This window comes from Anabas testudineus, chromosome 18 (genome assembly GCF_900324465.2).
Source record: "Anabas testudineus chromosome 18, fAnaTes1.2, whole genome shotgun sequence".
Classification (NCBI taxonomy): domain Eukaryota; kingdom Metazoa; phylum Chordata; class Actinopteri; order Anabantiformes; family Anabantidae; genus Anabas; species Anabas testudineus.
The window spans coordinates 8,524,767-8,550,168 of NC_046627.1; the positions used below are offsets into that span (position 1 = coordinate 8,524,767).

The following is a 25,402-nucleotide window of genomic DNA, read 5'->3' on the forward strand; positions in this document are numbered from 1 at the left end:
TTAGTCATAGAACGAGATGTTTGATGAATGTAGAATGAGATTTTTTTTTATTTGAAAGAAAATGTAAAGATTATGAGAGAAAATTTCGTAATATAGAAACTGAAGAATTCAAATTATGAAATAAAAAGTTTAAATTGTGAGCTCTAAAGTTCAGACACAGGGTAATAATTATGCGATTAAAAAGTGAAAACTTCATAATGGTAAATACTGGTTTCATAAGTCAGAATAATAAGATAAAACGTGATGAGAAAAGCATAAATGTACTTCTTTAATATTTAAATGAAGTTAACATTTTGAAATATGACAGTAATCAATAATAATCCAGTTGTTTTTGAAAGAGGAACGAACGATCGTCGGAACACTGGCGTGTTTCCAGTCGGACTGTTTTTATGGCTGGACCCACAGAGTGCACCTTGAACTTATTAGAGAACCTCCATCTCTATCTTCTCTATTTTTCTTCACTATAATTAAATTTCATAACGATGTTTAATGTTCCGCGTTTAGTGCGGTACCCGGCCTCAGCCTCCAGCCGGTTGTCGCGCTCAGAAAAGTGCCTCCGTCCGTGTTTTGACGCTGAGTTTTCTCACTTTAGTTCCTCTGCTGAGCTGCTGAGTGGAAATAACCACAACAAAACCTGTTCCAGGTGTTTTACAAGCTCTGCCAGGAAACAACGGGTCCGGATCGGCTGTGCCTCCGGGTTCTGGGGGGACACGGCCGCCTCAGGTACCGTGACAGATCAGAAGACGTCTAACTAGCACCGAGGCTAAGCAGTTAGCATCAGCTAGCTTCTTTAAAATGGTGAAAAACACAAGTGTTAATAAGTTTAACCTAAAGTTTAACCTAAATCTAACCCTAACCTTCATTTATTATGTTGCCAGAATTAAAAGATAATGATTTAATATATGTTACAGTGTTAAATACTAATATAGCACATTGAAAATACTCAATTACACACAGAAATGTAATTAAAATCTTAATCAACTTTAAATTAAAAGTAAATCAGTTGTATTAAAATAAAATACATAATGCAGAAAACGGTCCTATGCCACTTTATACATATGTCACTTTATTATTATGTGTAAACTGCATTTTATTGACAATTATTTCCTGGTTATTTGCTTTTATTTTTTTTTTTTTGTCCAATCAACAATCAAAACTTAAGAAATGTTAAAACATAATTTTAAGGAAAAGCAGCAGCTCCTCATATTTGAGAAGGTAGAACTATAAAAAAAACTAAAAATCATAAACATTTCAAACTATTTGCACAACTTTAGTGAATTGTGTATAAAATAATCTACTGATTTCTGCTCTACTGGTATTTGTAGTTAGGTAGTTTAATTTATAACTTTATGAACACTTTACATAATTTATAGCAAGATATTAATTTATAAAGCTCTTAGATAAATGACATGCAGCCAGGTATGCCAAGTATTAACAAAAATCTACATAAAATAACTTACAGGTTCAGGTTTGTAAAATAAAACTGCTACTGTATCATATACACTAATGCTAATCCTAAACTAGACTCTGTTATATATCTTTTGTTATAGTTTGTCTACCTTATGTTTATTTATTATTATTTATTATACTTAGTTTCTAACTTCATCATATCTATTATTCCCACCTGGTGGTTGTAATGATGCGGCTGATTGGTTAAACTGTGTGTGAAGCTCTCGTGTGTGTTTTCAGTGCCTCAGCTGATCCACAGCGGGAAGCTGGACTTCCTGGTGTTTGACTACCTCAGTGAGATCACCATGTCTCTGCTCACAGCTGCCAAGGCCAAAATGCCTGTGAGTTTAGCGTGTGTTTGTGCTTGTATTTACATCTTTGCGAGGACCAGTTTGACTTTTAGACCCTGAGCGTGAGAAGCAGCTTCGGAAACAGAGATGTAATTTAAATTTCATTTTAGAAACATTTCATTCATAGATTTTTCATTTAATTCTTTTTTTAGAGTCAGTTTATGTTGTTGTCCCCATTTCTTCCAGTCTCATTTGTTCATCACACTACACAGCTCCTGTTTTTAAAATCCAAATAATTTTCTTCTTCAAGGTTGGAAGACTTGACTTTCTTTAACCATACAGAGCAGTTGTGAACTCATCCATTTTAGAACCTCCATGTAACTTAGAATTTTTATTTTATTAAAGGATTTTTAATTAATAACATTTCTTTACTTCGTTGAGAGTTATTTTATTAGGTTAGGTTAAAGTTTATTTTTTGTTAAATAACTGGTTAATGCTGCCCGTACTGTCTTTTATTTGCCTAAATTTGCAAACTCTTTTAATAATATCACTTAAAGGCTGCTCTGTAAACATATGATCACAGTTCCTATAGTATTGGTGTAAATGTTTTAATTGCAGAAATGTCAACATATGTTTGAGGTAGAGTAGAAACAGTGTCTGCATTACACAGTTTTTCCACCAGAGAGCACTGGCAGGTTGATTTTCACACTGGAAAACATTAGGAATGAGTTTTTGTTATATTTGTGAATCAGTTAATGGATCTTTTTTTCCTAATTTTTAAATATTAAGATTTGCTACACAGATAATGTGCATGTTTCCTGTTTAGTGCACGTTCATGCTCAACATAACCTGCAGCGATAATTATTTCTAATAACTCCTGGTTGATCGTTTTGTTCCTGTGCCCTCGTAGAATCTGGGTTACGCTCCAGACTTCGTGCACGTCGCTCTGGCTCCGTTCATCAACGACATCCACAGGAAAGGTGAGTAAATCTGTCTCAGAAAGAGTTTGAAAATAGGATGCGTTCAACATTTTAGAGACACCCAGATGAGCTCGCATGTCATTTTATTTGCCCACACTTTGATAAATGAATTCACATTTTCACTTGTCTGGACCAGAAAACTTTCAACAGACTGTACAGAGGTCAGACGTAGCTTCTTCACACAGATCCTCTTAATAAATTATGTCTCCATGTTAATACGAGACAGTTCACTTTCTTTCTTTAATGACCAAAGTGATGTTGTCGCCATTCACCTCTCCCAGTCCAACATATGATATCCACTTTGTCCTTTTTTGATGTGCAAATATAATTTCTCAGTCTCAGTAAGAAGGTTCATTTTTCCATCTCATGTATGATTATTGGCCAGTTGGAGCCATTTTCAATTAAAACCTTTTCTTTTTCTGCAGCAGTAAATGTTTTTACATTTGTCTGTTCAACGTAAACATCATCTTCTTCCTCGTCGCAGGTATTCGTGTCGTGAGTAACGCAGGAGGCGTCAATCCTCTGGCGTGTGCGGAGGCCGTGCAGGAGGTGATCAAAAAGGCGGGCCTCGACCTCAAGGTTGCTGTGGTGACTGGCGATGACCTCATGCCGCACGTAAGACCCCGTCCATCATCATCATTATTATTTTAACTGAAGGCATTATGACTTGATCTGTGCTCTTCCTCTTTAGAGAAACAGCCTCTCTGAAGTGAAGATGGCGGACGACAGCAGCAGACAGTGGTTACCTAAAACTCTCCACAGCATGAACGCTTATCTTGGGTACGCACACACTGAAACTCATCGAAATACAACTGAGGCATCGTGAGGCTGAAACTCTGACATGAAGTCTTGCTTCCCCCTTCTCTATTTGTCTTCAGCGCTGCTCCGATCCGCCGCTGCCTGGACCTCGGGGCAGACATCGTGGTAACAGGACGCTGTGTGGACAGTGCCGTGGCCCTGGGGCCGCTCATGCACACTGTACGTTTGATACACAGTCGTAGCGTCGCTTTATTAACACGAGCTGGTGTTTTGACAAACATCCAATAGGAGACAAAGTTCAGGAATGTAACTTCTGTCTGTATTTTTTATTCTACTGCTGCAGTTTGGATGGGAGAGAGATGACTACGACCTTCTGGCAGCTGGGAGGTACACACAGCTCTCTGTTAAAGGGCCAGTTCACCTAAATATTAATGAACAATAACATAGTACTGGTACAGTTTTTAATTGTATTTCTCCAGATCTTTGGATGCGGTACATGTTACTGTGGATTCTACTTTCACACAGATAGATACAGTGAAAATCAACACACCTCTTATTTTGGTTTTTTACACTAATACAGTGTCTATAAAAACTCTGTAGAGGAAAAAAAGAACAAATAGAAACAGAACTCTCTGCCACGACTGATAACACCAGAGAACAGGCTTGTTTTTTTATTATAATTTGGCTGAACTAACCTTCAAAGTAGTGGATTTTTTTACTTTCACACATTTATTTTTAAAAATACAGGCACGTTATTTAGTATCTGTTCTGTGTGTTAGACTCTCAGTTTACAGAAATCAGGCAGCCAAGCTGCCGCGATAGTTTCTGGTTTCACCTTTCTTTCTCTTTTTTTCTTGTGAAATTCTGAACCCATTTCATCCTCATCTGCCTGTTTTCATCTGCATTAATCAGCCTGGCTGGTCACCTCATCGAGTGCGGAGCTCAGAGCACTGGTGGGATCTTCACCGACTGGCACAAAGTTCCTGACTGGTGAGAAAAACTCTGCACAGTATAATTAGAATTAAGGAAGAACATTTCCTGATAGTTTTTAATTCAGTTTGTGAAGTTTTTAAAGAAAAACTTCACATCTTTTTAATTTATCTGTTAACAACTCCCTTTACTGAATAAATCAAGTCTTTAAATCGAGCTGTGTTTCTGTCTCAGGTACAACATCGGTTTCCCGGTAGTGGAGTGTTCCAGTGACGGCTCCTTCGTTCTCTCCAAACCACCCAAAACCGGCGGCCTTGTCTCTTTCGGGACGGTGGCAGAACAGCTGGTGTACGAGATCGGTGACCCGCGGCGATACCTGCTGCCTGATGTCACGTGTGACTTCAGCCAGGTGGTCATCAAGGAAGTACCAGGTACACACGCACAGAGTTATTACTGAGGACATGACCACAGGCTGAACTGTGCTCTGTTATCATAACCCTTAAACACACTTCTGGTAACCTTAAACAAACACGTCTGGAGGGTCGCTTCGACCCCTGACTGAACCCATCACCCTCAGCTGAACTTCCAATAAACTCTTTATCTATTGTGATTTATTTTCCTTTGATAAAACTAAACATGAATCCATCAACTTCGATTGAACCCCTCGAAAGCCTCCCACCGATCCCTCAACTGAACTCTCACTGATAAGAAACTTTGTTTTTCTTCTTTTTGTTAATTATGCAGCATTTTTTAATTCGCTGAGAGGTATCAGTAGAGACATTTCTAAACATTTCACACGGCCAGCCCTTAACAGAACCACAACCAAACATTTGTTAATGTTGAGTATGACCCAGATGTTTCTTTTTGAACTGTACTGTAACCTACTGTTAAATATATTATGTGAAAAGCGGGCAACATCTGGTCTGGCCAGTTTACATACTTCACAGAAATGAAATGTTTAAATGTAAATAACTCACACATATTTCATGACATTAAACTATTTCGTACATCACACCAACAAAATACTTTTACTAATGGATGTCATTTTGCATTATTTATACTTTTTCCTCCAAGTGGAAAAGTATATATTTACATTCAGTGTGACTTACAGTTTTTTATATCAACATGTCTGGTTCTCCTTGAAGAATAAACATCAACATAAATCTGCTTAAATATCATAAAAAAGATGCTCTTGAAAACTGCAGAACTTGCTTGAGATTTATCACGTTTTTAAGTTTTCTTAAGTATCAAATTAATTCAGTGATAGTTATCTGTACATCCGATGGTACGCTGCAAAGAGTAACTGCTAATAGCTACTTGGGCTATTAGTGATGCTACAAACTGATCAAAATACAAACAGATGCAGGATAAAAGTAGTTGGGCTTAATCAGTAGCTAACTCACTCTGTGATGTCATTATAAGAACTGTAATCCCAAAATTTGAGCATGACTATGCCACAAATCAAACAGATATAAGAAAAAGGAGGAGTGACAAAATCCATAAAATTAGTATTATATTACTAAGGGGTCAAACAAAGGTGATCACTCCAAGAGCATTGTGTGTAATAGTGTGAGGAGTTGGGGTAATTTCTAAGACACTAAAGCCTCTCTGGTAGTGGCTAATATCAGTGTTAATGAGTGCACGTCCAGTGTGCATGTCACAGTTGCAAGAAGGAGGCAAACACTCTCCAAAAAGAACATGGCTGCTCACCTGCCAGAAGGTTCCTGGAAGACAGGTGACCCTTGTGAAACATGATCTGGTATCATGATCTGGACCTGCTAGCCATAATTAATAGAGCTATGAATTGTATGTTCAATTCAATTCAATTCACTTCAGTTTTATTTGTATATCGCCAATTGAGAGGTTATCTCAAGGCACTTTACAGTGCAAGATTTAACACCTTACAAGTTCTACACGCAAATTATATAGAACAATATCCAGGTAAATATCTGTAAACTGAAGCACATCAGAAAGTGCATCACGCAGCAAGACAACAGCCCTAAACACACAAGCTATCTATCTTTATCTATCTAAGTATGGTTAAAGCAGACCAACTTAACATGTCCAACTTAAGTCCTATCACTAATCATTAATTGCGAATGCTGTAAAGGAACCTGAAGTAGGCAGATCATGCAAAGAAACCAGCATTCCTCAGTTGATGCTGTTCTGTAAGGAGGAGTGGGCTAAAATCCATCTAAGCTAATTTACAGGGCTAAGGAACAGTCACGGGAAAACAATGAATTGTTGCAAATGAAATGTTATTGTTGCAAAAGGTGCTTACACAGATTACCGAAGACATTAGGTTTGAAATTTTTGCACAATAAATCAGTGTCGCTGTTTGGTTGAGTTTTAGGACTTAGTCAAATCTGATCATGTTTTCAATAACAATGTCTCACCAACATGTCATATTTTGGTCATTTGATAACTTTATTGTTCAGGTTCGTTTGATTTTACAGTTTTTTTTTTTTAAGTAAAATCATAAATAATCCACATTTTCTTAGCATAGTAACATAGTACACACAGTAGTAAACCCTTGGGTTATGATGGGTTACAATGTGGGAGTTCTGGGTGATCTATGAATGTCCCATTTCATAGAGGGAAGTGAACTTTTAGCTGCTGCTAAAAATGTAAATATTTCATTCTAATTGAGCCGCGGCTGAACTCCTCACCCCTGCTTGACCACTCCATAGTTTATTTTGTAACATGACGGAGCCGGGAACATGAACTGAAGCTGAACCGGTGCTAAGTCTGTAATCCGGTTCAAACTGGGGTGAAGAAATTGCTGCGTGATGTTTTCGACACACTGAGGGAGATGTCAGGAGGTGAAAGATGGCGATGGCATTTGGAAACGACGAGAGGGAGCGAGAGAGAGAGAGAGAGAGAGTAAAAACATCTTTTGTGTATATTTAGGAACAACAGGGTCATGGAGCAGTTAGGGAAAGTGTCCTGTTTCAGGTCACAGCTCTGGTTTCGAACTGTCCCTGTTCACTTATTTATACATTATAAATGTCTGTTTGCAGAAAGTCTGCGTGATATTAACATCTATATAGATGAACTGTGAAAAGACTGCAACCATTTTTATTCATAGATCCCTAATTTAAGGGCCTCAGAAGCATTTAGACAAACATACATTTGGTCAGTTTTACTACTTGGTTGTAAATCTGTTGGTGACTGGCTGTAAGTCAGGAACTAGACAACACCAGATGCTGGCGTCTCTGTGATCCTCTGCCAGGTTTTTACGGCACATGTCTTCACTTCCTGCTTGTTCTGGGTTGGATTTGATTTCAGAAAATGAACTGTGTGCTCAGTTTGTGATTCCACACTTTTCATTGAAACACATGTAATTACTGTATTTGAACATACAGTCTGTTGTTCTAATCTAAGTCAATTCAATGTGTGTTTGTGTTTTAAGGTGTGGAAGGAGGTGCTGTCAGAGTGAGCGGGGCTAAAGGCTTCGCTGCATCACACGACTACAAGGTAAAAAAACATCAACAAATAACATTTTTATCCCATTTTATTAAAATTATATGCTCATTTTTACTTCACGGTAACGATTATACCACCTCCACAAGCTCACCTTCATTCTCCTCTCTCAGGTGTGTGCCACCTACATGGATGGTTTCAGGGCGACGGCCGTGTGTCCAGTTGGAGGGCCGAGAGCGGCAGAAAAGGCCCGGAGAACTGCTGAAAGCATCATCAAACGGTGCGTTCAAGCGTTCTGTATGTGAATTCAGAAATTCGCAGATTCACCTAGAATAGCTCCAATAACTAGCTAATGTTTGTGTGCAGGACGAGACAAATGTTTAAACTGTTGGGTTTGGAAGATTTCAGCTCCGTCAACATCCAGGTGCTCGGAGCTGAGGACACGTACGGTACCAACACTCGCACTAAGGTAACACACACACAGACGCGGTCATCTTGAATTCCTAGAGCTAGTAGTTATATTTGTAACTCTCATTTTAAGGTTTGAACCAGCTGGTGATGGAGAAAATATTTTATTGCTAGTGGAAGCTTGATGGGAAACAACAGCTCTGTACACCATCCTCCCCAAGGAAACTGAATCTGTATTGATGCAGGATTTAACTCCTGTAAAGTGCTAATATCTTCTTCTTCTCTTTCGGCTTTTCCCATCAGGGGTCGCCACAGCGAATCATCCTTATCCACCTCACTCTATCATGAGCATCTTCTACCCTAACACTAGCCAACCTCATGTCCTCTGTTAACACATCCATATATCTCCTCTTTGGTCGTCCTCTTGCCCTCCTGCCTGGCAGCTCCATCTCCAACATCCTTCTACCAATATACTCACTATCCCTCCTCTGAACATGTCCGAACCATCTCAGTCTGGCCTCTCTGACTTTGTCGCTAACACAGGCAACGTGAGCCGTCCCTCTGATGTACTCGTTCCTTATTCTGTCTAACCTGGTCACTCCTAAGGAGAACCTCAACGTCTTCATCTCTGCTACCTCCATCTCAGCCTCTTGTCTCTTTCTCACTGCTACCGTCTCTAACCCATAGAGCAGAGCTGGTCTCACCACTGTCTTGTAGACCTTTCCTTTGAGTCTTGCCACTCTTCTGTCACACAACACTCCTGACACTTTCCTCCACCCGCTCCAACCGGCCTGCACTCACCTCTTTTCCACACTCTCCATCACACTGAACTGTTGACCCCAAGTACTTAAACTCCTGCACCTTCTTCACCTCAGCCCCCTGTAACCTAACGCTTCTACCTTGATCCTTCTCGTTCAGACACATGTATTCTGTCTTACTACGACTGACCTTCATGCCTCTTCTTTCCAGAGCAAACCTCCACCTCTCTAGCTGTTCCTCCACCTGCTCTCTACTCTCACTGCAAATCACAATGTCATCCGCAAACATCATTGTCCAGAGAGATTCCTGTCTGATCTCATCTGTCAGCCTGTCCATCAGCATAGCAAACAAGAAGGGACTCAAAGCTGATCCTTGGTGTAGTCCCACCTCCACCTTGAACTCCTCTGTCTGACCTACAGCACATCTCACCACCGTCATACTTCTCTCATACATGTCCTGAACTACTCTGACGTACTTCTCTGCCACTCCCGATGACCTCATACAGTACCACAGCTCCTCCCTCGGCACCCTGTCATACGCCTTCTCTAAATCTACAAAGACACAATGCAGCTCCTTCTGACCATCTCTGTACTTTTCCATCAACATTCTCAAAGCAAAAATGGCGTCAGTGGTGCTCTTACGGGGCATGAAACCATACTGCTGCTCACAAATCTCCACCTTCTTCCTAAGCCTGGCTTCCACTACTCTTTCCCACAGCTTCATTGTGTGACTCATCAACTTTATTGCTCTGTAGTTGCTGCAGTTCTGCGTGTCACCCTTGTTCTTAAAGATCGAAACCAGAACGCTTCTCCTCCATTCCTCAGGCATCTTCTCACTTTCTAGAATCCTATTGAACAAACTGGTTAGAAACTCCACTGCTGTCTCTCCTAAGCAATTCCACCTCCACAGGTACGTCATCAGGACCAACAGCCTTTCCACTCTTCATCCTTTTCAGAGCCTTCCTCACGTCATCCTTTCCAATCTCTGCTATTTCCTGCTCCACAACATCCACATCTTCCTCCCTTCCTCCCATCTTTAATTTTCCTCGTTTATCAGCTCCTCAAAATACTCCTTCCATCTTTTCTGCACACTCTCCTGGGTTGTTAGCACCTTTCCATCTCTGTCCTTATTCACCCTTACCTGTTGCACATCCTTCCCATCTCTGTCTCTCTGTCTGGCTAGCCTGTACAAGTCCTTCTCTCCTTCCTTTGTGTCTAACCTGTCATACAGCTCATCGTAAGCTTTCTGTTTGGCCTTTGCCACCTCCCTCTTCACTCTACGCTGCGCTTCCTTGTACTCCTGTCTACTTTCCTCAGTCCTTTCTACATCCCACTTCCTTTTAGCCAACCTCTTCCTCTGGACGCATTCCTGTACTTCCTCATTCCACCACCAAGTGTCTTTACCTTCTTTCCTCTTTCCAGATGACACACCTAGCACCTTCCTACCTGCTTCCCTGTTAACCTCTGCTGTAGTTTCCCAGTCATCTGGAAGCTCATCCTGACCACCAAGAACCTGTCTCAACTTCTGTCCTAAATTCCTCAGTTTCTTCATTCTTTAGCTTCCACCACTTGGTCTTCTTCTCTGACTTCCCTCTCTTCTTCTTCCTGACCTCCAGAGTCATCTTACACACCACCATTCAGGGCTATCTGGCTACACTCTCTCCTACCACCACTTTGCAGTCACTAACCTCTCAAATGACCTCGTCTACATAGGATGTAGTCCACCTGTGTACTCCTAGCTCCACTTCTGTATGTCACTCTATGTTCCTCTCGCTTCTGGAAGTAAGTGTTGACTACAGCCATTTCCATCCTCTTAGCAAAGTCCACCACCATCTGTCCTTCCAGATTCCTTTCCTTCACACCAAACCTGCCCATCACCTCTTCATCACCTCTGTTGCCCTCACCAACATGCCCATTGAAGTCTGCTCCAACAACAACTCTCTCTCCTCTGGGGATACTCTCTATGACCTCATCAAACTCACTCCAGAATCTCTCCTTCTCTTCTAACTCACAACCAACTTGTGGAGCATACCCACTGACTACATTCATCATCACCCCTTCAATTTCTAACTTTAGGCTCATCACCCTGTCTGAGACTCTTTTCACCTCTAGAACCTCTAGAACATTGTTCACAAACTCCCCCTTCAGGATCACTCCTACCCCATTTCTCTTCCCTGTCATCGTGCCAACATTAAGAGTCCCTATTCTCAGATCTATGCTCCTGCCTTTCCCCTTCTCTGTCTGACCACACACCCTTCTGCCTCCCCTCTTTCTTCGACCAACAGTAGTCAAATTTCCACCGGCACCCTGTAGGTTAACAGCATTGGTGGCGGTCGTTGTTAACCCGGGCCTTGACCGATCCGGTATGAAAGTCTTGTGGATGATTCGCATAGTTATTTATACCCCTGTGGCTAGATATGTAAAGTGCTAATATACTATACTATAAACATATTACAGGTGCAACAACACACAGAGGTCACTAAACTAAGTAAAGTAACCCATAAACTGAGAATTACACCATATTATGAACACAGTTCAGTCTGATTTCTATTTTCTGTCCATGTTGTTTGGTATTTTTAGAGAAGTACATTAAAACAAATTAGACTAAACCTTATAAAACTCCCTCTATCTCTCTACTGGCTTTATCGTTTTTAGTATTCTTCTTCTTTTCTCTCTGATCAGAATCAGGTAAGGGTCACAGTTAATCCAGTTTCATGCTACTGTCCCTCTATCGCTCTTTTTAAACCTTGGACACAGCCTTTCTCTTCATCTCTCCGTCCATCCAGGTCAGGATTGGAGTTAAGCATGTTTCATGCCTTTGACCTCCTTTTTCTCCTTCTTTTCCTAAATTCTCTTCATTTTTTTCTGTCCTCCTTTTCTTTGTCTTTCTCCTCCATATTTACCTGATTCTTGTAGGCAGGAGGAAGTTGATCAAGAACAAACACCATTGATTCATTTGATTGATGGACATTTTAGTAGTGATAACAGTACTTTTTTCCGTCTGCAGGGCTGCAGAGAGGCGGTGATATGGATGGCTGTCCACCACAAACAGAAAAAAGCTCTTGAGCTCTTCTCCAGAGAAATAGCTCCTGCAGGGACGGGCATGGGTATGACAAACACACCATTCTCTATAATGTAATATTTATTACCAATGGTTATAGTTTAAATTTTAGATATTGTTCAGGCTGTGGTGATTTTCACAGGATGAATTGAAATTTTCACATTTTCACCACACAGATGTAGAACTAATTACTGGTACTGGCCAGTACTGATTAGCCAACAATGACTGTCGTTAGCGTTGCCATTACTCAGACTGATTCTCAGCTGATTCAGCGAGTTGAGTTGGTGGCAGATCCGTTGGTGAGAGAGACCTCTGTGATGACCTCAGTAAGAAGTAGCTGCAAACCATCTGTGGTTTATGGTTTGTATAGCTGCAGTTCTACATCTTCTTCTGCTTTTCCTTAAAAAAAAAGACAAATACAGACTACTGCCACCTGCTGGTCTAGAGAGGTATTTCCTTGTGCCACTTTTTGGGACAGACCAGGGGGGAGGTATCCCTGGTCCTAGAGAGCTGCAGCTCTGCTTGTTTTCCAACCCTTCCAGCACCTAAAGCCTCTGATTGGCTGAACACACCTGATCCAGGTAATCAGTAATGGGGATGGAGATAGTTGCGAAAACATCATCACCTCTAGTTCTTTGACGGCAGCCTGATGTGACATGACCCCAACACAGTAATGAGCTTAAAATAAAAACGTGAGCTGACAACTTGAAGCTGCAGCTGCAGCTGATTATGTATCATCAGATGATTCAAATGCTATTTGCAGGTCACCAAAGTCCTTTGGAAAGATCTATGGACACTATGAGTTTGTAAATTTGAAGTCTGTTCAACACTTCCCGAAGTCACTGAGACATTTTACTCTGTACAACTGGATCTGGCCAGCAGGGATTTTAGGAATGAAAGCTTCTGTGGGTAAAAATGAAACGTTAGCTCCTCCAGAGGCTGAACCGTCTGCTTCAAGTGGTTTGTTAATGTGTGTTCCTCCAGACCTCACACACACACACAGTGGAGACAGTGTTTCTATCTCTTCGCTGCAGATAACAAAGGGTTGTGATCTTCTGAACCGGATTTGAATTTTGTTTACGGTGACAAGTTCAGCACCACCACAGACCGACACACACTCCGTATGAACTCAGTGTGAGTCCTGGAAGGCTTCTGAGTCATGCTGTCAGTGTTGAGGTCGGGAAACTGAGCTGAACACAGACCTGCTTTATTATTATTGTTCTGTTTCCACCCTCACAGCTCCCGGACTGACGGGCATCGTAGGCGGACGTCCCAGAGTGTGAGTCAAATGTAAAAAATGTATTCCCAGAGCTGAAGTTTGAATTTACCCTCATGCAACAACCAACACTATCCTCACGACTATTAAACAAAGCATCAGTGTCGGTGATGAAAGTGTCCCTGTCTTCGTGGTTTCTAGGTCTCCAGTCTTGAAGCTGTTCTTCTTTTTACACCCAAAATCTCAACTGAAGGTGAGAGTCACAGCAAAACGACCTGTTTTTGGTTTTTAAGAAATTCCAACAAAGGAGGAAGTTGATGAGTCAGGAAGTATCAAAAACCTCAATATATCAACAGTTACTGTACAACTCATGGTAACTTCCTAAAAGACTAAATGAGTAATTCAGAATATGGTCAATGACACTTAAAGAAAGTGATGTAAAATGTTAATATAATAATAATTATTATTATTATAATAATAACAATAATAATAATAATTGTATTAAAGGAAGACAGACACTTGTGTGCAGACTTAAAAAATACATTCCCACTTCAGGAACTTCTTCTGCAGACCAGGAAGTTTATGAGGGAGTTCTTCTTCTTGCAATTCCACCAGAGAAAGAATCTTATTTAGAACCATTTACTCTTATAACAGGTGGACATTCACATGGGTGGGGAGTTGGTGGAGTCGTTTTCAGAGGTGGGACCAGACACACCTGAGCATGAAGCCCCTCCCACCTCAGCAGAGGACATACCTGACACAGGTAAGTAAGGTACACACACATTCGTTAATTAGACCAACTAATCTAGAAGAGGTTGGAAATGACTGCACAGGTTCCTGAACAGGTTACATTCAGTCTTGAGAAGGTTCTAGGGCACCTTGAGGGTGTTTTGGTGGACTCTCAGTAGGTTTCTGTTATACTTGAGTCCTTGAGGATGTGTATGTGGCCCTTGTGGCAGTTCCAGGGGACCTTGAAAGGACTCATAAGGTTACACAGGTCCTGGAAGATTGGAAATTCCTTGAGGGGGTTCAAACATTTCATGAAGAAGTGAACAGGTTAAGAGTCCCAGAACATCCTTGGTCCTTCCAGCCATCCATGACGAGATTAATATGGGATTAGTGAGGGATTACACGGGGTCTTTAAGAGGAAAGGTTGGCATTTCATTTCAGGAGGTTTCAAACAGTCCTTCAAGGAGCTCTGAGGGTCCTAGTTCTGTGCTGTAACCGTTGTTTGTCTGAGGAGGGCGACATTCTCTCCACAACCGCACATGATGATTCAGATCTCTGCAGCCACAGTGGATTAACCTCAGTCTGTGTCTGTGGCATTTTTTATTCCTGAGAAGTTCAAGCTGTGCCACTTCTTCCTTCTTTCATCCTTTCACCAGAGCCTCCTTCACATGGTGCTGCACAATACTGACACAAAATACTGGCTCGTTAATGATGGACCAAAGAAGAATTTATTTACAAAATAAAAAGAGAGAGAGAAAAAGAGGTTTGAAAAGAAACACACACAGAGTCCTGGCTTCCTTCACAACACTGACTGAAAACAGGAAGCCTCTCCAATCACAATACCCAAACCCAGAGAATAGAGCATTCAAACGGGGAAGACGACAGAGCTGCAGCTTTTAATATTTACTCATCTGATATTATTTACAAAAATCTAAGTGTGACTGTGATTTAGTCCCTTAGTTTTTATTCCTGTTGATTTGAACATATACTAACGTCTTTTAATGTAACATATAAATGAAGAAAGAGTGAATGAGCGCTTGTTGGCACGTCGGGCTACGTCTGTGGAAGCAAGCTCAACAAATGGGGGTTTTAGTGGTCCTCCAAGAGGTTCATTAGGGGGCTTCCGTCATCCTTGAAGAGGTTCCAGTGGTCCTTGGCAAGACATCACAAGATCTTTAAGGGGCCACAGAAATCCTTATAGGGTGCAAAATGGGGAGGGAACTGCAAGAGTTCTTTTAGGAGTTTGATTTTGTTCTTGAGGATGTTCCTCGACGAGACTCCTCACAGTTTCTTGCACCTTTTAAGAGTTTTTTAGTGTTCTGAAGGTTCTTGAGGAGGTGTCAGATGTTCCTCAACACTGTGGTGGGGTCATTCACAGGGGTCATTCAGGGGCACAGATAGTCTCTGTGGACCTTTAAAGAGGTTTCAGTTTGGTTTGTTCCTGTAAATACGGAGCAGATTCAGTGTTAGTTTTTTTTTTGTGTGTGGCTCAGTTCAAGACTGGAGCTTTGTTTGTTTGTTTGGACTGACTCACTGGTGCAGGAGGTGACCATTAAAAGAGAAATCTGAGTTCAGTCTGTTTATCCAGATGAGATACATGGAGCCAGAGTAGCTGTAGGAATTTATGTTTTTCTACTTACATGTGTGATGAATCACTGTGAAAGAGTCTTACAGTGAAAATGAAAATGAAAATGAACAGACAGAGGAAATAAAATGATGCCTGAACAATGAATTAACAGATGCAGAACAGTTTCACACGGTATAATCCTACAGGTACGAGAGTCCAACAGCTCTAAAGCCTGAAGGTGTGTTTGCCTCTGTGTTGTATCTGTTAGCTGAGTCAAACAAACACGTTTAAAGGCAGTTTCTGGTTTTCTGGTCTCTGTCCAGACCTCCCCAGTGGACCACACAGCTACAGACTGGAGGAACTGGCCTACACCAGGAGCGGAGACAAAGGAGACTCGGCCAACATCGGTGAGATCAAGACCAAGATGTCGTCTTTTATCCCTCTGTAACTCACTGAATCCATGGCGACATCCTTTTTACATCTAACAAAGCATTGTGGGAACTGTAGTTACAGAACTCTACCACTCATTTTCTCTCCCTCTCTGTGTCTTTAGGAGTCGTATCTCGACACCCCCTCTTCTTCCCTTATCTGAAAAAACACCTGACCTCTGCTGTGGTGGAGGAATACTTCTCCCACCTCATCCAGCCTGGAGTGCAGAACGCTGTCACACGGTGAGCAAAGAAATGCTGTGTTTAAAAAAAAAAAATCCAAGCCAAAATCAGAGGTATGATTGTTCACAAGATGCTGACATCTTATCTCATCTCCAAAAAAAATATCTCCCCACATTTTGTAATTGCGATAGCAACAAAAACACAAGACACTAGTGGATGTTTTCTGTTGCCTTGACAGTTACAGTATGTCTTAATCACTTCAATGGTTGGTCAACATAAACCATCTGATCAGTCACCGATAACTGAGGAAACACTGATTTAGCAGAGTCAGCATTTCCAGAGTTACAACACATTATCACAGAGCTTAAATGTGCAGGAGTGAAGTGAAAGATTAGGCAAATTCATACTTTCAGCTGCATCCATACATTTATAAGTCCATCCAAGTATATCCCAAAAGTTGTGTCCGTGCACCAGACAAGTAACCAGATCTCTCACTAAATACATCCAGGGTGCTCCTTCTTTAGGTCTTCATCTTGTTTTATAGGGTGGAACATATCACCTACACGTGTTTAACTGTAGTGCGAATTCATATTCATCTGTGTCCAAGTGAGGAACAGGCGCTTCAGCCTCCTCCACCCAGCTTTCAGAGATTTCATCATCTGAGAGAGCAGAGGGGATCAGCAACTGTAGTAATGCTTATTTCAACATCCTTGAGACTTTTCTTGTGAAGCTGTTACGCAGACAGTCTTATGTATGTGGTGTTTTTATATTGTTTAGTCAAATGCAACAAACAACGGAGCTCTTGTTCTCGTTTTAGCCGAACCTGCCCTTATTTAATGTCACGTTTCGTAGCGCACATGTCTGGAACGTGTTTGTACTTCCATTCTCAAACAAGTATGAATGGCATTATGTTAGTGTTTAATGGATTATATAGAACAAACAATAGAACAATAATAGAAACGATGAAAACAATTAAATGAGAAATTGTGGTCTGGTACCATATTTATCTTCTTCCACATCCTTGGTCCATTTCTCGTTAAGTGGTTGCAAACTCCGCCTCCATCAGACAAAGCAGCTCTTCTTCTCGATGTCAGGATACCGCCTTCGTGGTTTCTAAAGTGCACGTGTGGATTGTGTCTGTGTACACCGCAACGGCCAATATATACAGTAGAACCATGTCTGCTGTGCACGTGCAAGTCTGCAGCTGTCCGTGTCCATGCTGTAATACAACCGAGACTTTGATACTTTTATATTTATTCATGTTTCCTCAAAGAGCTTTTTGTCTTTTCCTTTCAAAAACTGTTTCTAATTTGCGAAGCACACAAGAGCTGGATGTGACGATGGAAACCACTCTCACATGTGAGCATTAGGAATAGATCCATCAAACAGCAACCATAAAACTCACTGAGTAACATTTTATGACTTATTTGTTATGTAATTGTAGAAACCAGCAGAGTTTTGGTACGTTTGTTATTGTTTTTTAAATTTTATAGCTTAATTAATTCATTTTATAGTAATGAAAATAATTTTTAGTGGTCTGCCTTTTGATTATCTACAGCCTCGAGGCTGTTGGTTATATTGGGTCCATCACTATAAGTCGAGGAAATCCAGAATCCTTTTTTCAAACATCTTAACCATGTTAGTGGCTCAGTTTCAAGTATAAATACCACAATGACAGAGATGTAGCAGAGTGACGTGAGTGACGGCTGCGGTTTAGACCATTATACTAAAACCACAACTGACTGAGAGAATCCAGGAACACAGTGTCCACCGAAGCCAAGACAACATCATCAGCATAACTGACTGTCATAACCATCCTCAAAGGAAATCACTCTGTAATGACATAACAGAGGAGACATAACAGAAACCAGGCCACGTTCATTTGTCTATATAACTATACTTTTAACTCCTTGTAGACCGTGAGACAGAAAATACCTTCAGGCAGCTTCATAAGTCTCCACAGTGCAAATCTGAAAACGGCAGCTTGCCATTGTAGTGTGTATGGGGAAACAGTTTTTTAGAACTGCTCTTCTTGTGGATCGGTGGACGGCCCGGAGGCGCCAGACAAGGAGACAAGAGGGCCCCGGGCTGGCGGTGGCAACTGGAGAGCTTGCTGAGGATCAGAGGCCAGGGCACGAAAACTGGTCTCAGGGGTCACCCAAGAAATGATAGGAGGAGTAGGGTGGTAGCGGCTTCATTGTTGTCCCACCACAGGTCCTGGAGTGAGATACAACGTTCATCTGGAGACGTCGGCCCACCTGGAGCCGAGGGAGGAGCTACTGCGAACGGCGACAGCAGTGGCTGGAACAGGAGCAGCCACGGCAACAGGAACAAATGCAGCATCAGCTGCAGCGACTAGAACATGGGATGGTCCAGCAGCAAAAACCCAAACTTGATCTGGGGCTGGTGCGGGGACCCGAGCCAGAGCTGGGGCTGGAGGCTGGATGACTAAATGGCCGCTTCGGAGGTCCAGATCTGAAACCGACTGGGCTCTCAGCTGGGTAAAAAAAAGCAAGGGGTGTCATTGGGTCAGGTGAGGTGACCCGCAGGACAGGCAGAGAACGCCGGGACCAGGTAGTTATGATGGAGGCAAGTGCGGAAACAAAGTCAGAAAAACAAAGGCAAGGTCCAGGGTGTAACAAAAGGTGCAAGGCCGGGAACGAAGCATAACAGTGGCTGGTGATCCAAGGTGGTGATTCCAATTTGAATCCATGTGAATCCATGAAACAATCTGGAAATGGAATCGAGGACTGAGGGGAGCTATAAAGCAAAAGCTGGAGAGCAGAGCCACAGGAGCGAGACCAGCTGAAACGCCGGGACGAGGCAGGAATCTTAACACTTATATCAGTAACCAAATAGATGGTGGCGGTACTGCAGCAGCTCACTCTGAAAAACTGTAGGAAGAGATGAAGACATCCAGTTTCCTTAATCCTCATAGTGGTTTCTGCTTGTTCTGTGATGAAGTCGTAATGATTATAATCTGGTAACTATAAACCCTGATAGAACCACCTCATATATCAGTCGCTAAGATACGTTTTTTAAAATCAAGCATGACTTGCACAACCAGGATCTTACTGTGCTAAAACTAAAAGTTATGTATTCTGACTTTAAGCTGCACAGTCTACGAGATCAGACAAGTTGCTCTACGGTGATCCAGCTGCTTTTTGTGGGTCCTAACCTGCAGGAATAATAAGGGGGTTTGGGAAGTGGTTGAAAACAGCTGGCGGACATGTTTACGCCGTGACTCAGTCCGCGGGGTGTTAGCGATTAGCGTAATGAAGAGGTGGAGGCTGTAAGTCTCACTGACCCGCGTCTCCTCTCACACCCCGAAACGCCTTCCCACTGCCGCCGACGCTTCATTAGTGCACCTCGAGCGCTCGTTAAAGCTGCAGGAGGCCCCCAGCACACACAGTTAACTGCTTACAGGCAGAAACACGCACATGCACACGTTCAGGTTTAGCATATGATCACATTTAACCCTTCCCATCTGTGCAACTGTGAACACGTACAAGCACAAACACACTCTAAAGCGCTGACTGAGCAGATTTCCCATCATATGCAGTCACCGACTAAATTCTCATAAGAAATCACACACACACATCGCTACATCACACAACAATGTCATTAACTCGCACACTTGCATGTGAACATGAGCAGTAAAGCACATGGTGCCAGGCTGTGTGCGTTGGTTCGACTAGGTGGTTTTTAAAATGTGATGGTTGCCTTGCTGTGGTTTGCAGATACACTCTGCCGGGGATCCACGGCCTTAACTTTGTGCTGCAGAGTTCACTGGGTGGGGGAGGGGTTGCATCGCTACGCAGTGACCCCCAGGTAACATAACACACACACACACACACACACACACTCTTTCTTAACTCTGAAGAGTTGCCTTCTTTTCACTCCTTCCTCTTTTCCTTCACTGTCCTCTCATTGACTCACTGTTGGAAGTTAAGAGCTGTATTTGCAGGGGCAAGCAGCTGACATTGAAACTGATAAAAACAGCCCCAAGTCATGTCAGTGATTTGTCTAAAAAGCTGTTGTGACCTTGGGCAGATTACTGAACCTGCCCTGACAGGCACAGTGGTGAGAGGGCCCCAGAGCTGGAACCTAAATATGAAATAACCTTTTATATTTCTTTAAAGGTTGAAAGACACAAAATGACCACATAATGAAAATAATAGCAGAAAGAGATTAAAAAACTACCAAAGACAAATTGCTTTTAAAGTGTTATATTATTACAATTAGTCTCTGAGTGTGTGTTTAGTTCGCAGATTAGATGTTTCCACCAAATGTAGCACAAACTTTCACTGGAAACAGAAAAAGCAAAAATACAGTCACAAAAACAAAAACTCACTAAATCACAAATGTTGCCCATTAAGCTTTACATTTTTTACTGACAGACAAAGACGGAGACGTTCACCATGAGAACGTGCTTCCACATGTAAACCGCTTAGAAAGGACACGTTCTTTGTCTTCTTTAACATTCTCCTCTTTCTTGTAACCTTTTCGCCTTTCACCCTCCTCCTCCTCCTTTACCCTCCATCTCTCATTTAAACGCTTCTGTAAAGTTTTTTTACCACCTCGCTGGAATCCACAGCTCATCAAAGACACTTCACGCTCAGACACGGACCCACGAAGCTCAAAGACACAGAAACTGTAAATTTGCACACACCGAGGTGGAAACACACGTTTAACATGTAAGAGCAAACGGTTCTTATACTGGAAACTGTTGCTTTTACTCTTTAGCTAAAGTTTTCACCGTCTCTTGTCAGGGGAAAGCCTACGGTCAGATGCTGCTGGACTTGAAGCTGAGAGGACTTCCTGACCTCAAATCACTGGTGGACTGAGAGAGAGTGAGAGAGAGAAAGAGACACTGAGAGAAATGTTAATGAGTGAAAGCTGGAGGGAAATGGAGACATACAAGCACTTAAAAAGAAATGAAACTGAAACGCAGAAGGATCATTACTGGATGGTGTTTTTTGAGAATTCAGGTCCACAACGAAACCTGAGCAAATATGAAGGACAGAAGGTTTAATTCTAATCCACAGATTCATATTTTTCATTACAAAAAATTTTGCTATAGAACTTTATAACATACATTAAGATGCAACAGACATTTACTGGATTCACTCTTCAATGGGGGCATTAAGGTTTAGTTCAAAGTGTAGGTCACCTGTGTTTTGGATGAGCTCAGAGACCAGTAAACTGTCAGTGCCTTTATGTGTGAAAAGGTTGGTATAGAAGTAAAACACAAGTTAGAAGGAAATAACAAACAAACATATAAAATATGCCTGAATAGTGTGTCTGACATCCCTGTGGATGCCAAAGTCCAACATTTAAAGTCAGTTTTTTAGTTTTTAATTATATGAAAGATCTTTATCAGTAGATGATTGACTGAGCTAAAATTGTTTTTTCACTGTACCTGTATACGACATAATTACTTGAATAATCAAGGATCTTTCAGTAGTGCATGCTGATTTACTCACAGCATGAACTAATGTACTGCTGTGTGGGGAGTAGTGTTTACAAAATCTAGGATTAACTTTGATTCTGAACTTTTCTACCAACAAAGATTTAAGACGTTTGAGGAGAAACTCAAACCATTTGAATTGTACTTTAAGGGCAAAGATAACTAGCATCTCTGAGTTTTTTCAAAGGCTGGGAAATGACTATCATCACCAGCGTATCTTATACGTAACAAAGAGGGCTGCCATCCCAGAACTCCAGATGTTGGTGGTGTAAAGAATCTTTATGTAGGTAAAGGTGCTCGTATCTCGTCACAAGCTGGACTTGAACCCTATCCCAGCTTCAGGGGAGCTGACCTCTGACTTCTTCTGAAGGTGCTTTGGGTTTCCTGGTGCCCTGAAGGGTAAACAAAGTACCTACTGTTGCAGCGACATGCTTCAGTGATATATCAGATAGAGACATACTCGCCTCAAGTCAAACACGCACCACAACTAGTTTCACCCGGCTCGGTCAACTCAACACGACCCGGTTCTGATTTGCCGCCCCGCAGGAATGCACGTCTCCTTCCACCAAACCAGCTTTCTGGTTTCCTCACCGTTTATCCTTAATTGCAAACAGACCGAAGCTGCAGTCGGAGTCTCTCCAAAGCCTCCATCATGACTAAAAACTGATCTGACCACCGCTGAATCATATCCCCCTTGTTCCCAAATGTTCCTCATCACACTGCTTGTCATTCTCATCAAACCATCTGCATCTGTTGTTTTCCTGTTCTGAAATTCTTGGATTACAGGAAAATTTGTTAAAACGTTCTCTGACCTTTGTACTCTGAAGGTTCTTTGGGAAACTGGTAGTGTTGGTATAAAAAAGTATTTCCTCAAACCACAATATCTAATGTGGTCTCAAACCGCCTGTTAAAAACAATAGACGTCAATGGCAATGTCTCCTTAGAAGACATTGTCTTCTAACACAATAAAGCTAAAATAAAATGACTACTAGACAAATCCTTGAAGACATGAATTAAGAGCAGAGATGCATGGGTATAAATCAGGCCAGTAAAAAGGAAATCACATGGGAAAAGAGATTTATAAGACTACACTGAAGTGGTCAGATTTTTAGAGCAAGGTGTTAGAATGAAAGCTGTAAATTTCTAGTCATTCCCGTTTTCATAGACTCTGAAATTAAGAAAGACACAAGACATAAATCCACCACTTGATGTACAAGATTTACATTTTTACATCTGTCCTGCATATTGGAGCTTCTTTAAACTCGTTATTCCCAGGAATATTTGTAAGACTAGCTAATTATTTGGAGAAATAAGTACCATGTGTTTAATGTCATGAGTGTGTAGTAAAAAAGAATTCCCACAGAATAGTTTTTTAGTACTTTCAGATGCTCCCTTTTGTCGTAGCAAACTGCTTTGCCAATATTGTATTCTAATGTGCATACACACACAAACTCCTGTGCTAGTGACAGCTGCCATTCATTGTCACGTGTTTAACACATTATATGATAACTGAGACAGAAAAAGCAGTCAGTAAATGACTGTCCAGTCAAAGTATGTAAATTACAGTAGGTGCTCAACACAACACACCATTGACAACTACATTTATTGGTATTTGGGAACATACTGTAAACACAAGTGTGTCATCCAGCTGCTCAGTGTCCGTCCCAACTTTTTGACCTCACCATGGATATCTTGATCGTCTTAAGACATTGTACTGTGGATCTAGTTTTGCAAAAGGGTCTAAGGATTTAGCTTTGCCACATTTTGTGGTAATCCATCTAGTAGTTATTGAGCACTGTTGCTAATGGTGTGAAAATCACAGGTCCAATAAATGAGCCTTGTGGAACACCAGAGATTTAAATTTTAACAAATAGTGGAAACACCAACAAGCTCCAAAGTCTCTTTCAGTCTCTCAGTTGAAAGTTCAGTAAAAGTTCTTGGACCTTGTCCCACAAAAACAAATAATTTGACTTTCATTGCCATTTCTCTTTTTCATACTGACCACTGCCAGTGCATTAGTCAGAATGTCCAACTTGCATGGTAGTCAGTCTGAAACCACATTGCATCACTGTGTGTCAGTTTCTGTTGCCTTTGTGGGACATGAAAGATTTACATGACTCTGGGGAAATTATTTAAACCCTCTGTTGTCCACATGAAGGTTTGCTGTGGAATCACAAGTGCATTTTATGTTACTGTGTTGATTTTATTAAAGGGAATACTGCATTCACTTAATGCTTTCTTACATGTGTGTTTCTCCTCTATTTTGAAAAACCTTTCATATTTTAAAATCACAGATAAATGAACTGATATGATCAGAAATGTTGTGATTGCAGATCTTAGATGACTGAAGATGTCTATTGAAATCAAATCTGCCTTATTTTATTACATAAAGTTGATTATTTGCCTTTTTACACACTGAAAATCACTAAATGCAGTTAAATACTGATTTCGTTGTATGCTTTTGTAGATACTTAACTGAAGACATTAAAGATATTTTTATGAGCAACGCTTCTGTTTAGCTGTGATGTTATTGATTCTGTTCGTGTAGATACATCCTTCCTTTTTCCCGTTAACTAACATGTCTTTGTCACAGGAAGCCGAGCAGCAGAAAGTGTCGACAGCAGTGTTAGTGACAGCTCAGTAACATTTGTTTTCTTGTTCTCAGTCACAACAGTTTAATTGAAATGTGGATTGCAGAAAGGTTTTCTTCAATTTTCTTCCTTAAATGCAGTATTTGTAAATCTTCACAAATACTGCATTATACTGTAAATTTGTAGTCTTTATTTATGCAATTTATGCTTTTTCATGTTGGAGTAAGTGTGTGTTGCAGAAACACTAAAATAACACTAAACACTACGTATAAAATATCCAATAAGGGAAAAAAAATTAGAAACATACTGTGTCAAATCAACACAATTAAGCTATAATATAAATAAGCTAATGAAATGTTTCTCGATTGTGATCGTTCAGATACTGAAAACACATCCAAATACATCCAAATTTGGGAAAATGTACATCCACATATGCAACATACAACCAAATACAGAAAAAACTAAATATGATTAATATGATCAGAATTATAAATTTTGATACAGAATACAAAACATGTCCAAATACAGGAAACACATAAACCACAAACGTAAAATACAGTCAGATACAGAAAAACAAGGAAAACTGTTGTTTATCTTTTCTGTTAATACTAAAGGCAGAAAATATCATATTCAGTTACTTCATGATTGTAGTTTTCACTGATTTTGGTGGAGAAAATGAAACACGAACACAAAACAAGCTTGTTTCCCACAAACAGCAGGCCGAGCATCAAAGTGACAAACTAAGGATGAAAGACTGATTAACATTCATCACATGCCAACTGCATGGGAACAAGTCTCTGTGTGTGTGTGTGTGTGTGTGTGTGTGTGTGTGTGTGTGTGTGTGTGTGTGTGTGTGTGTGTGTGTGTGTGTGTGTGTGTGTGTGTGTGTGTGTGTGTGTTCATTAATCAGTGTGAGAGCTGCAGGTCGTCTGTCGTGACGTTGTCGCCTTTGTGCTGCTCAGGCTGACGGACATCGAGGTAAAATAACACATTCACAACATCTCTCTGGCTGTCGTGGAGGATAAAGGGAGATAAATTACATCTCATCAGTCATTATTCTTTTGCTATTGGTCTCTGTTCTCGCTTTTTGTCTGTGCCTCACACGCTGACGTCTGAAAAGACGGTGGAATACTGAAGAAAACAATCATTCAGCTATAGGA

The 25,402-nt window shown here is 41.1% G+C and overlaps 1 protein-coding gene across 1 annotated transcript; it reads left to right on the plus strand.

The window, feature by feature from the left end:
• Window positions 1–389: 389 nt before the first annotated feature.
• lratb.1 (lecithin retinol acyltransferase b, tandem duplicate 1) lies at window positions 390–23,878 on the plus strand. The gene is made up of 20 exons (XM_026369234.1): window positions 390–723; window positions 1,690–1,790; window positions 2,650–2,719; window positions 3,204–3,334; window positions 3,411–3,499; window positions 3,598–3,697; window positions 3,822–3,865; window positions 4,391–4,468; window positions 4,643–4,839; window positions 7,821–7,885; window positions 8,005–8,111; window positions 8,198–8,300; window positions 12,005–12,104; window positions 13,298–13,337; window positions 13,476–13,527; window positions 13,929–14,037; window positions 15,894–15,977; window positions 16,124–16,241; window positions 19,922–20,012; window positions 20,954–23,878. The coding sequence occupies exons 1-20, from the start codon at window positions 483–485 to the stop codon at window positions 21,026–21,028; spliced, it is 1,995 nt and encodes a 664-aa protein (XP_026225019.1). The 5' UTR covers window positions 390–482; the 3' UTR covers window positions 21,029–23,878.
• The last annotated feature ends 1,524 nt before the right edge of the window (window positions 23,879–25,402 follow it).

Bases quoted from the DNA above. Each gene is read 5' to 3' on its own strand.
- lratb.1 (XM_026369234.1), top strand. From the start codon at position 483: ATGTTTAATGTTCCGCGTTTAGTGCGGTACCCGGCCTCAGCCTCCAGC. The intron at 3,698-3,821 runs GTACGTTTGATA...CTACTGCTGCAG, and splicing joins TGGGGCCGCTCATGCACACT to TTTGGATGGGAGAGAGATGA. The intron at 16,242-19,921 runs GTGAGCAAAGAA...TGTGGTTTGCAG, and splicing joins GTGCAGAACGCTGTCACACG to ATACACTCTGCCGGGGATCC.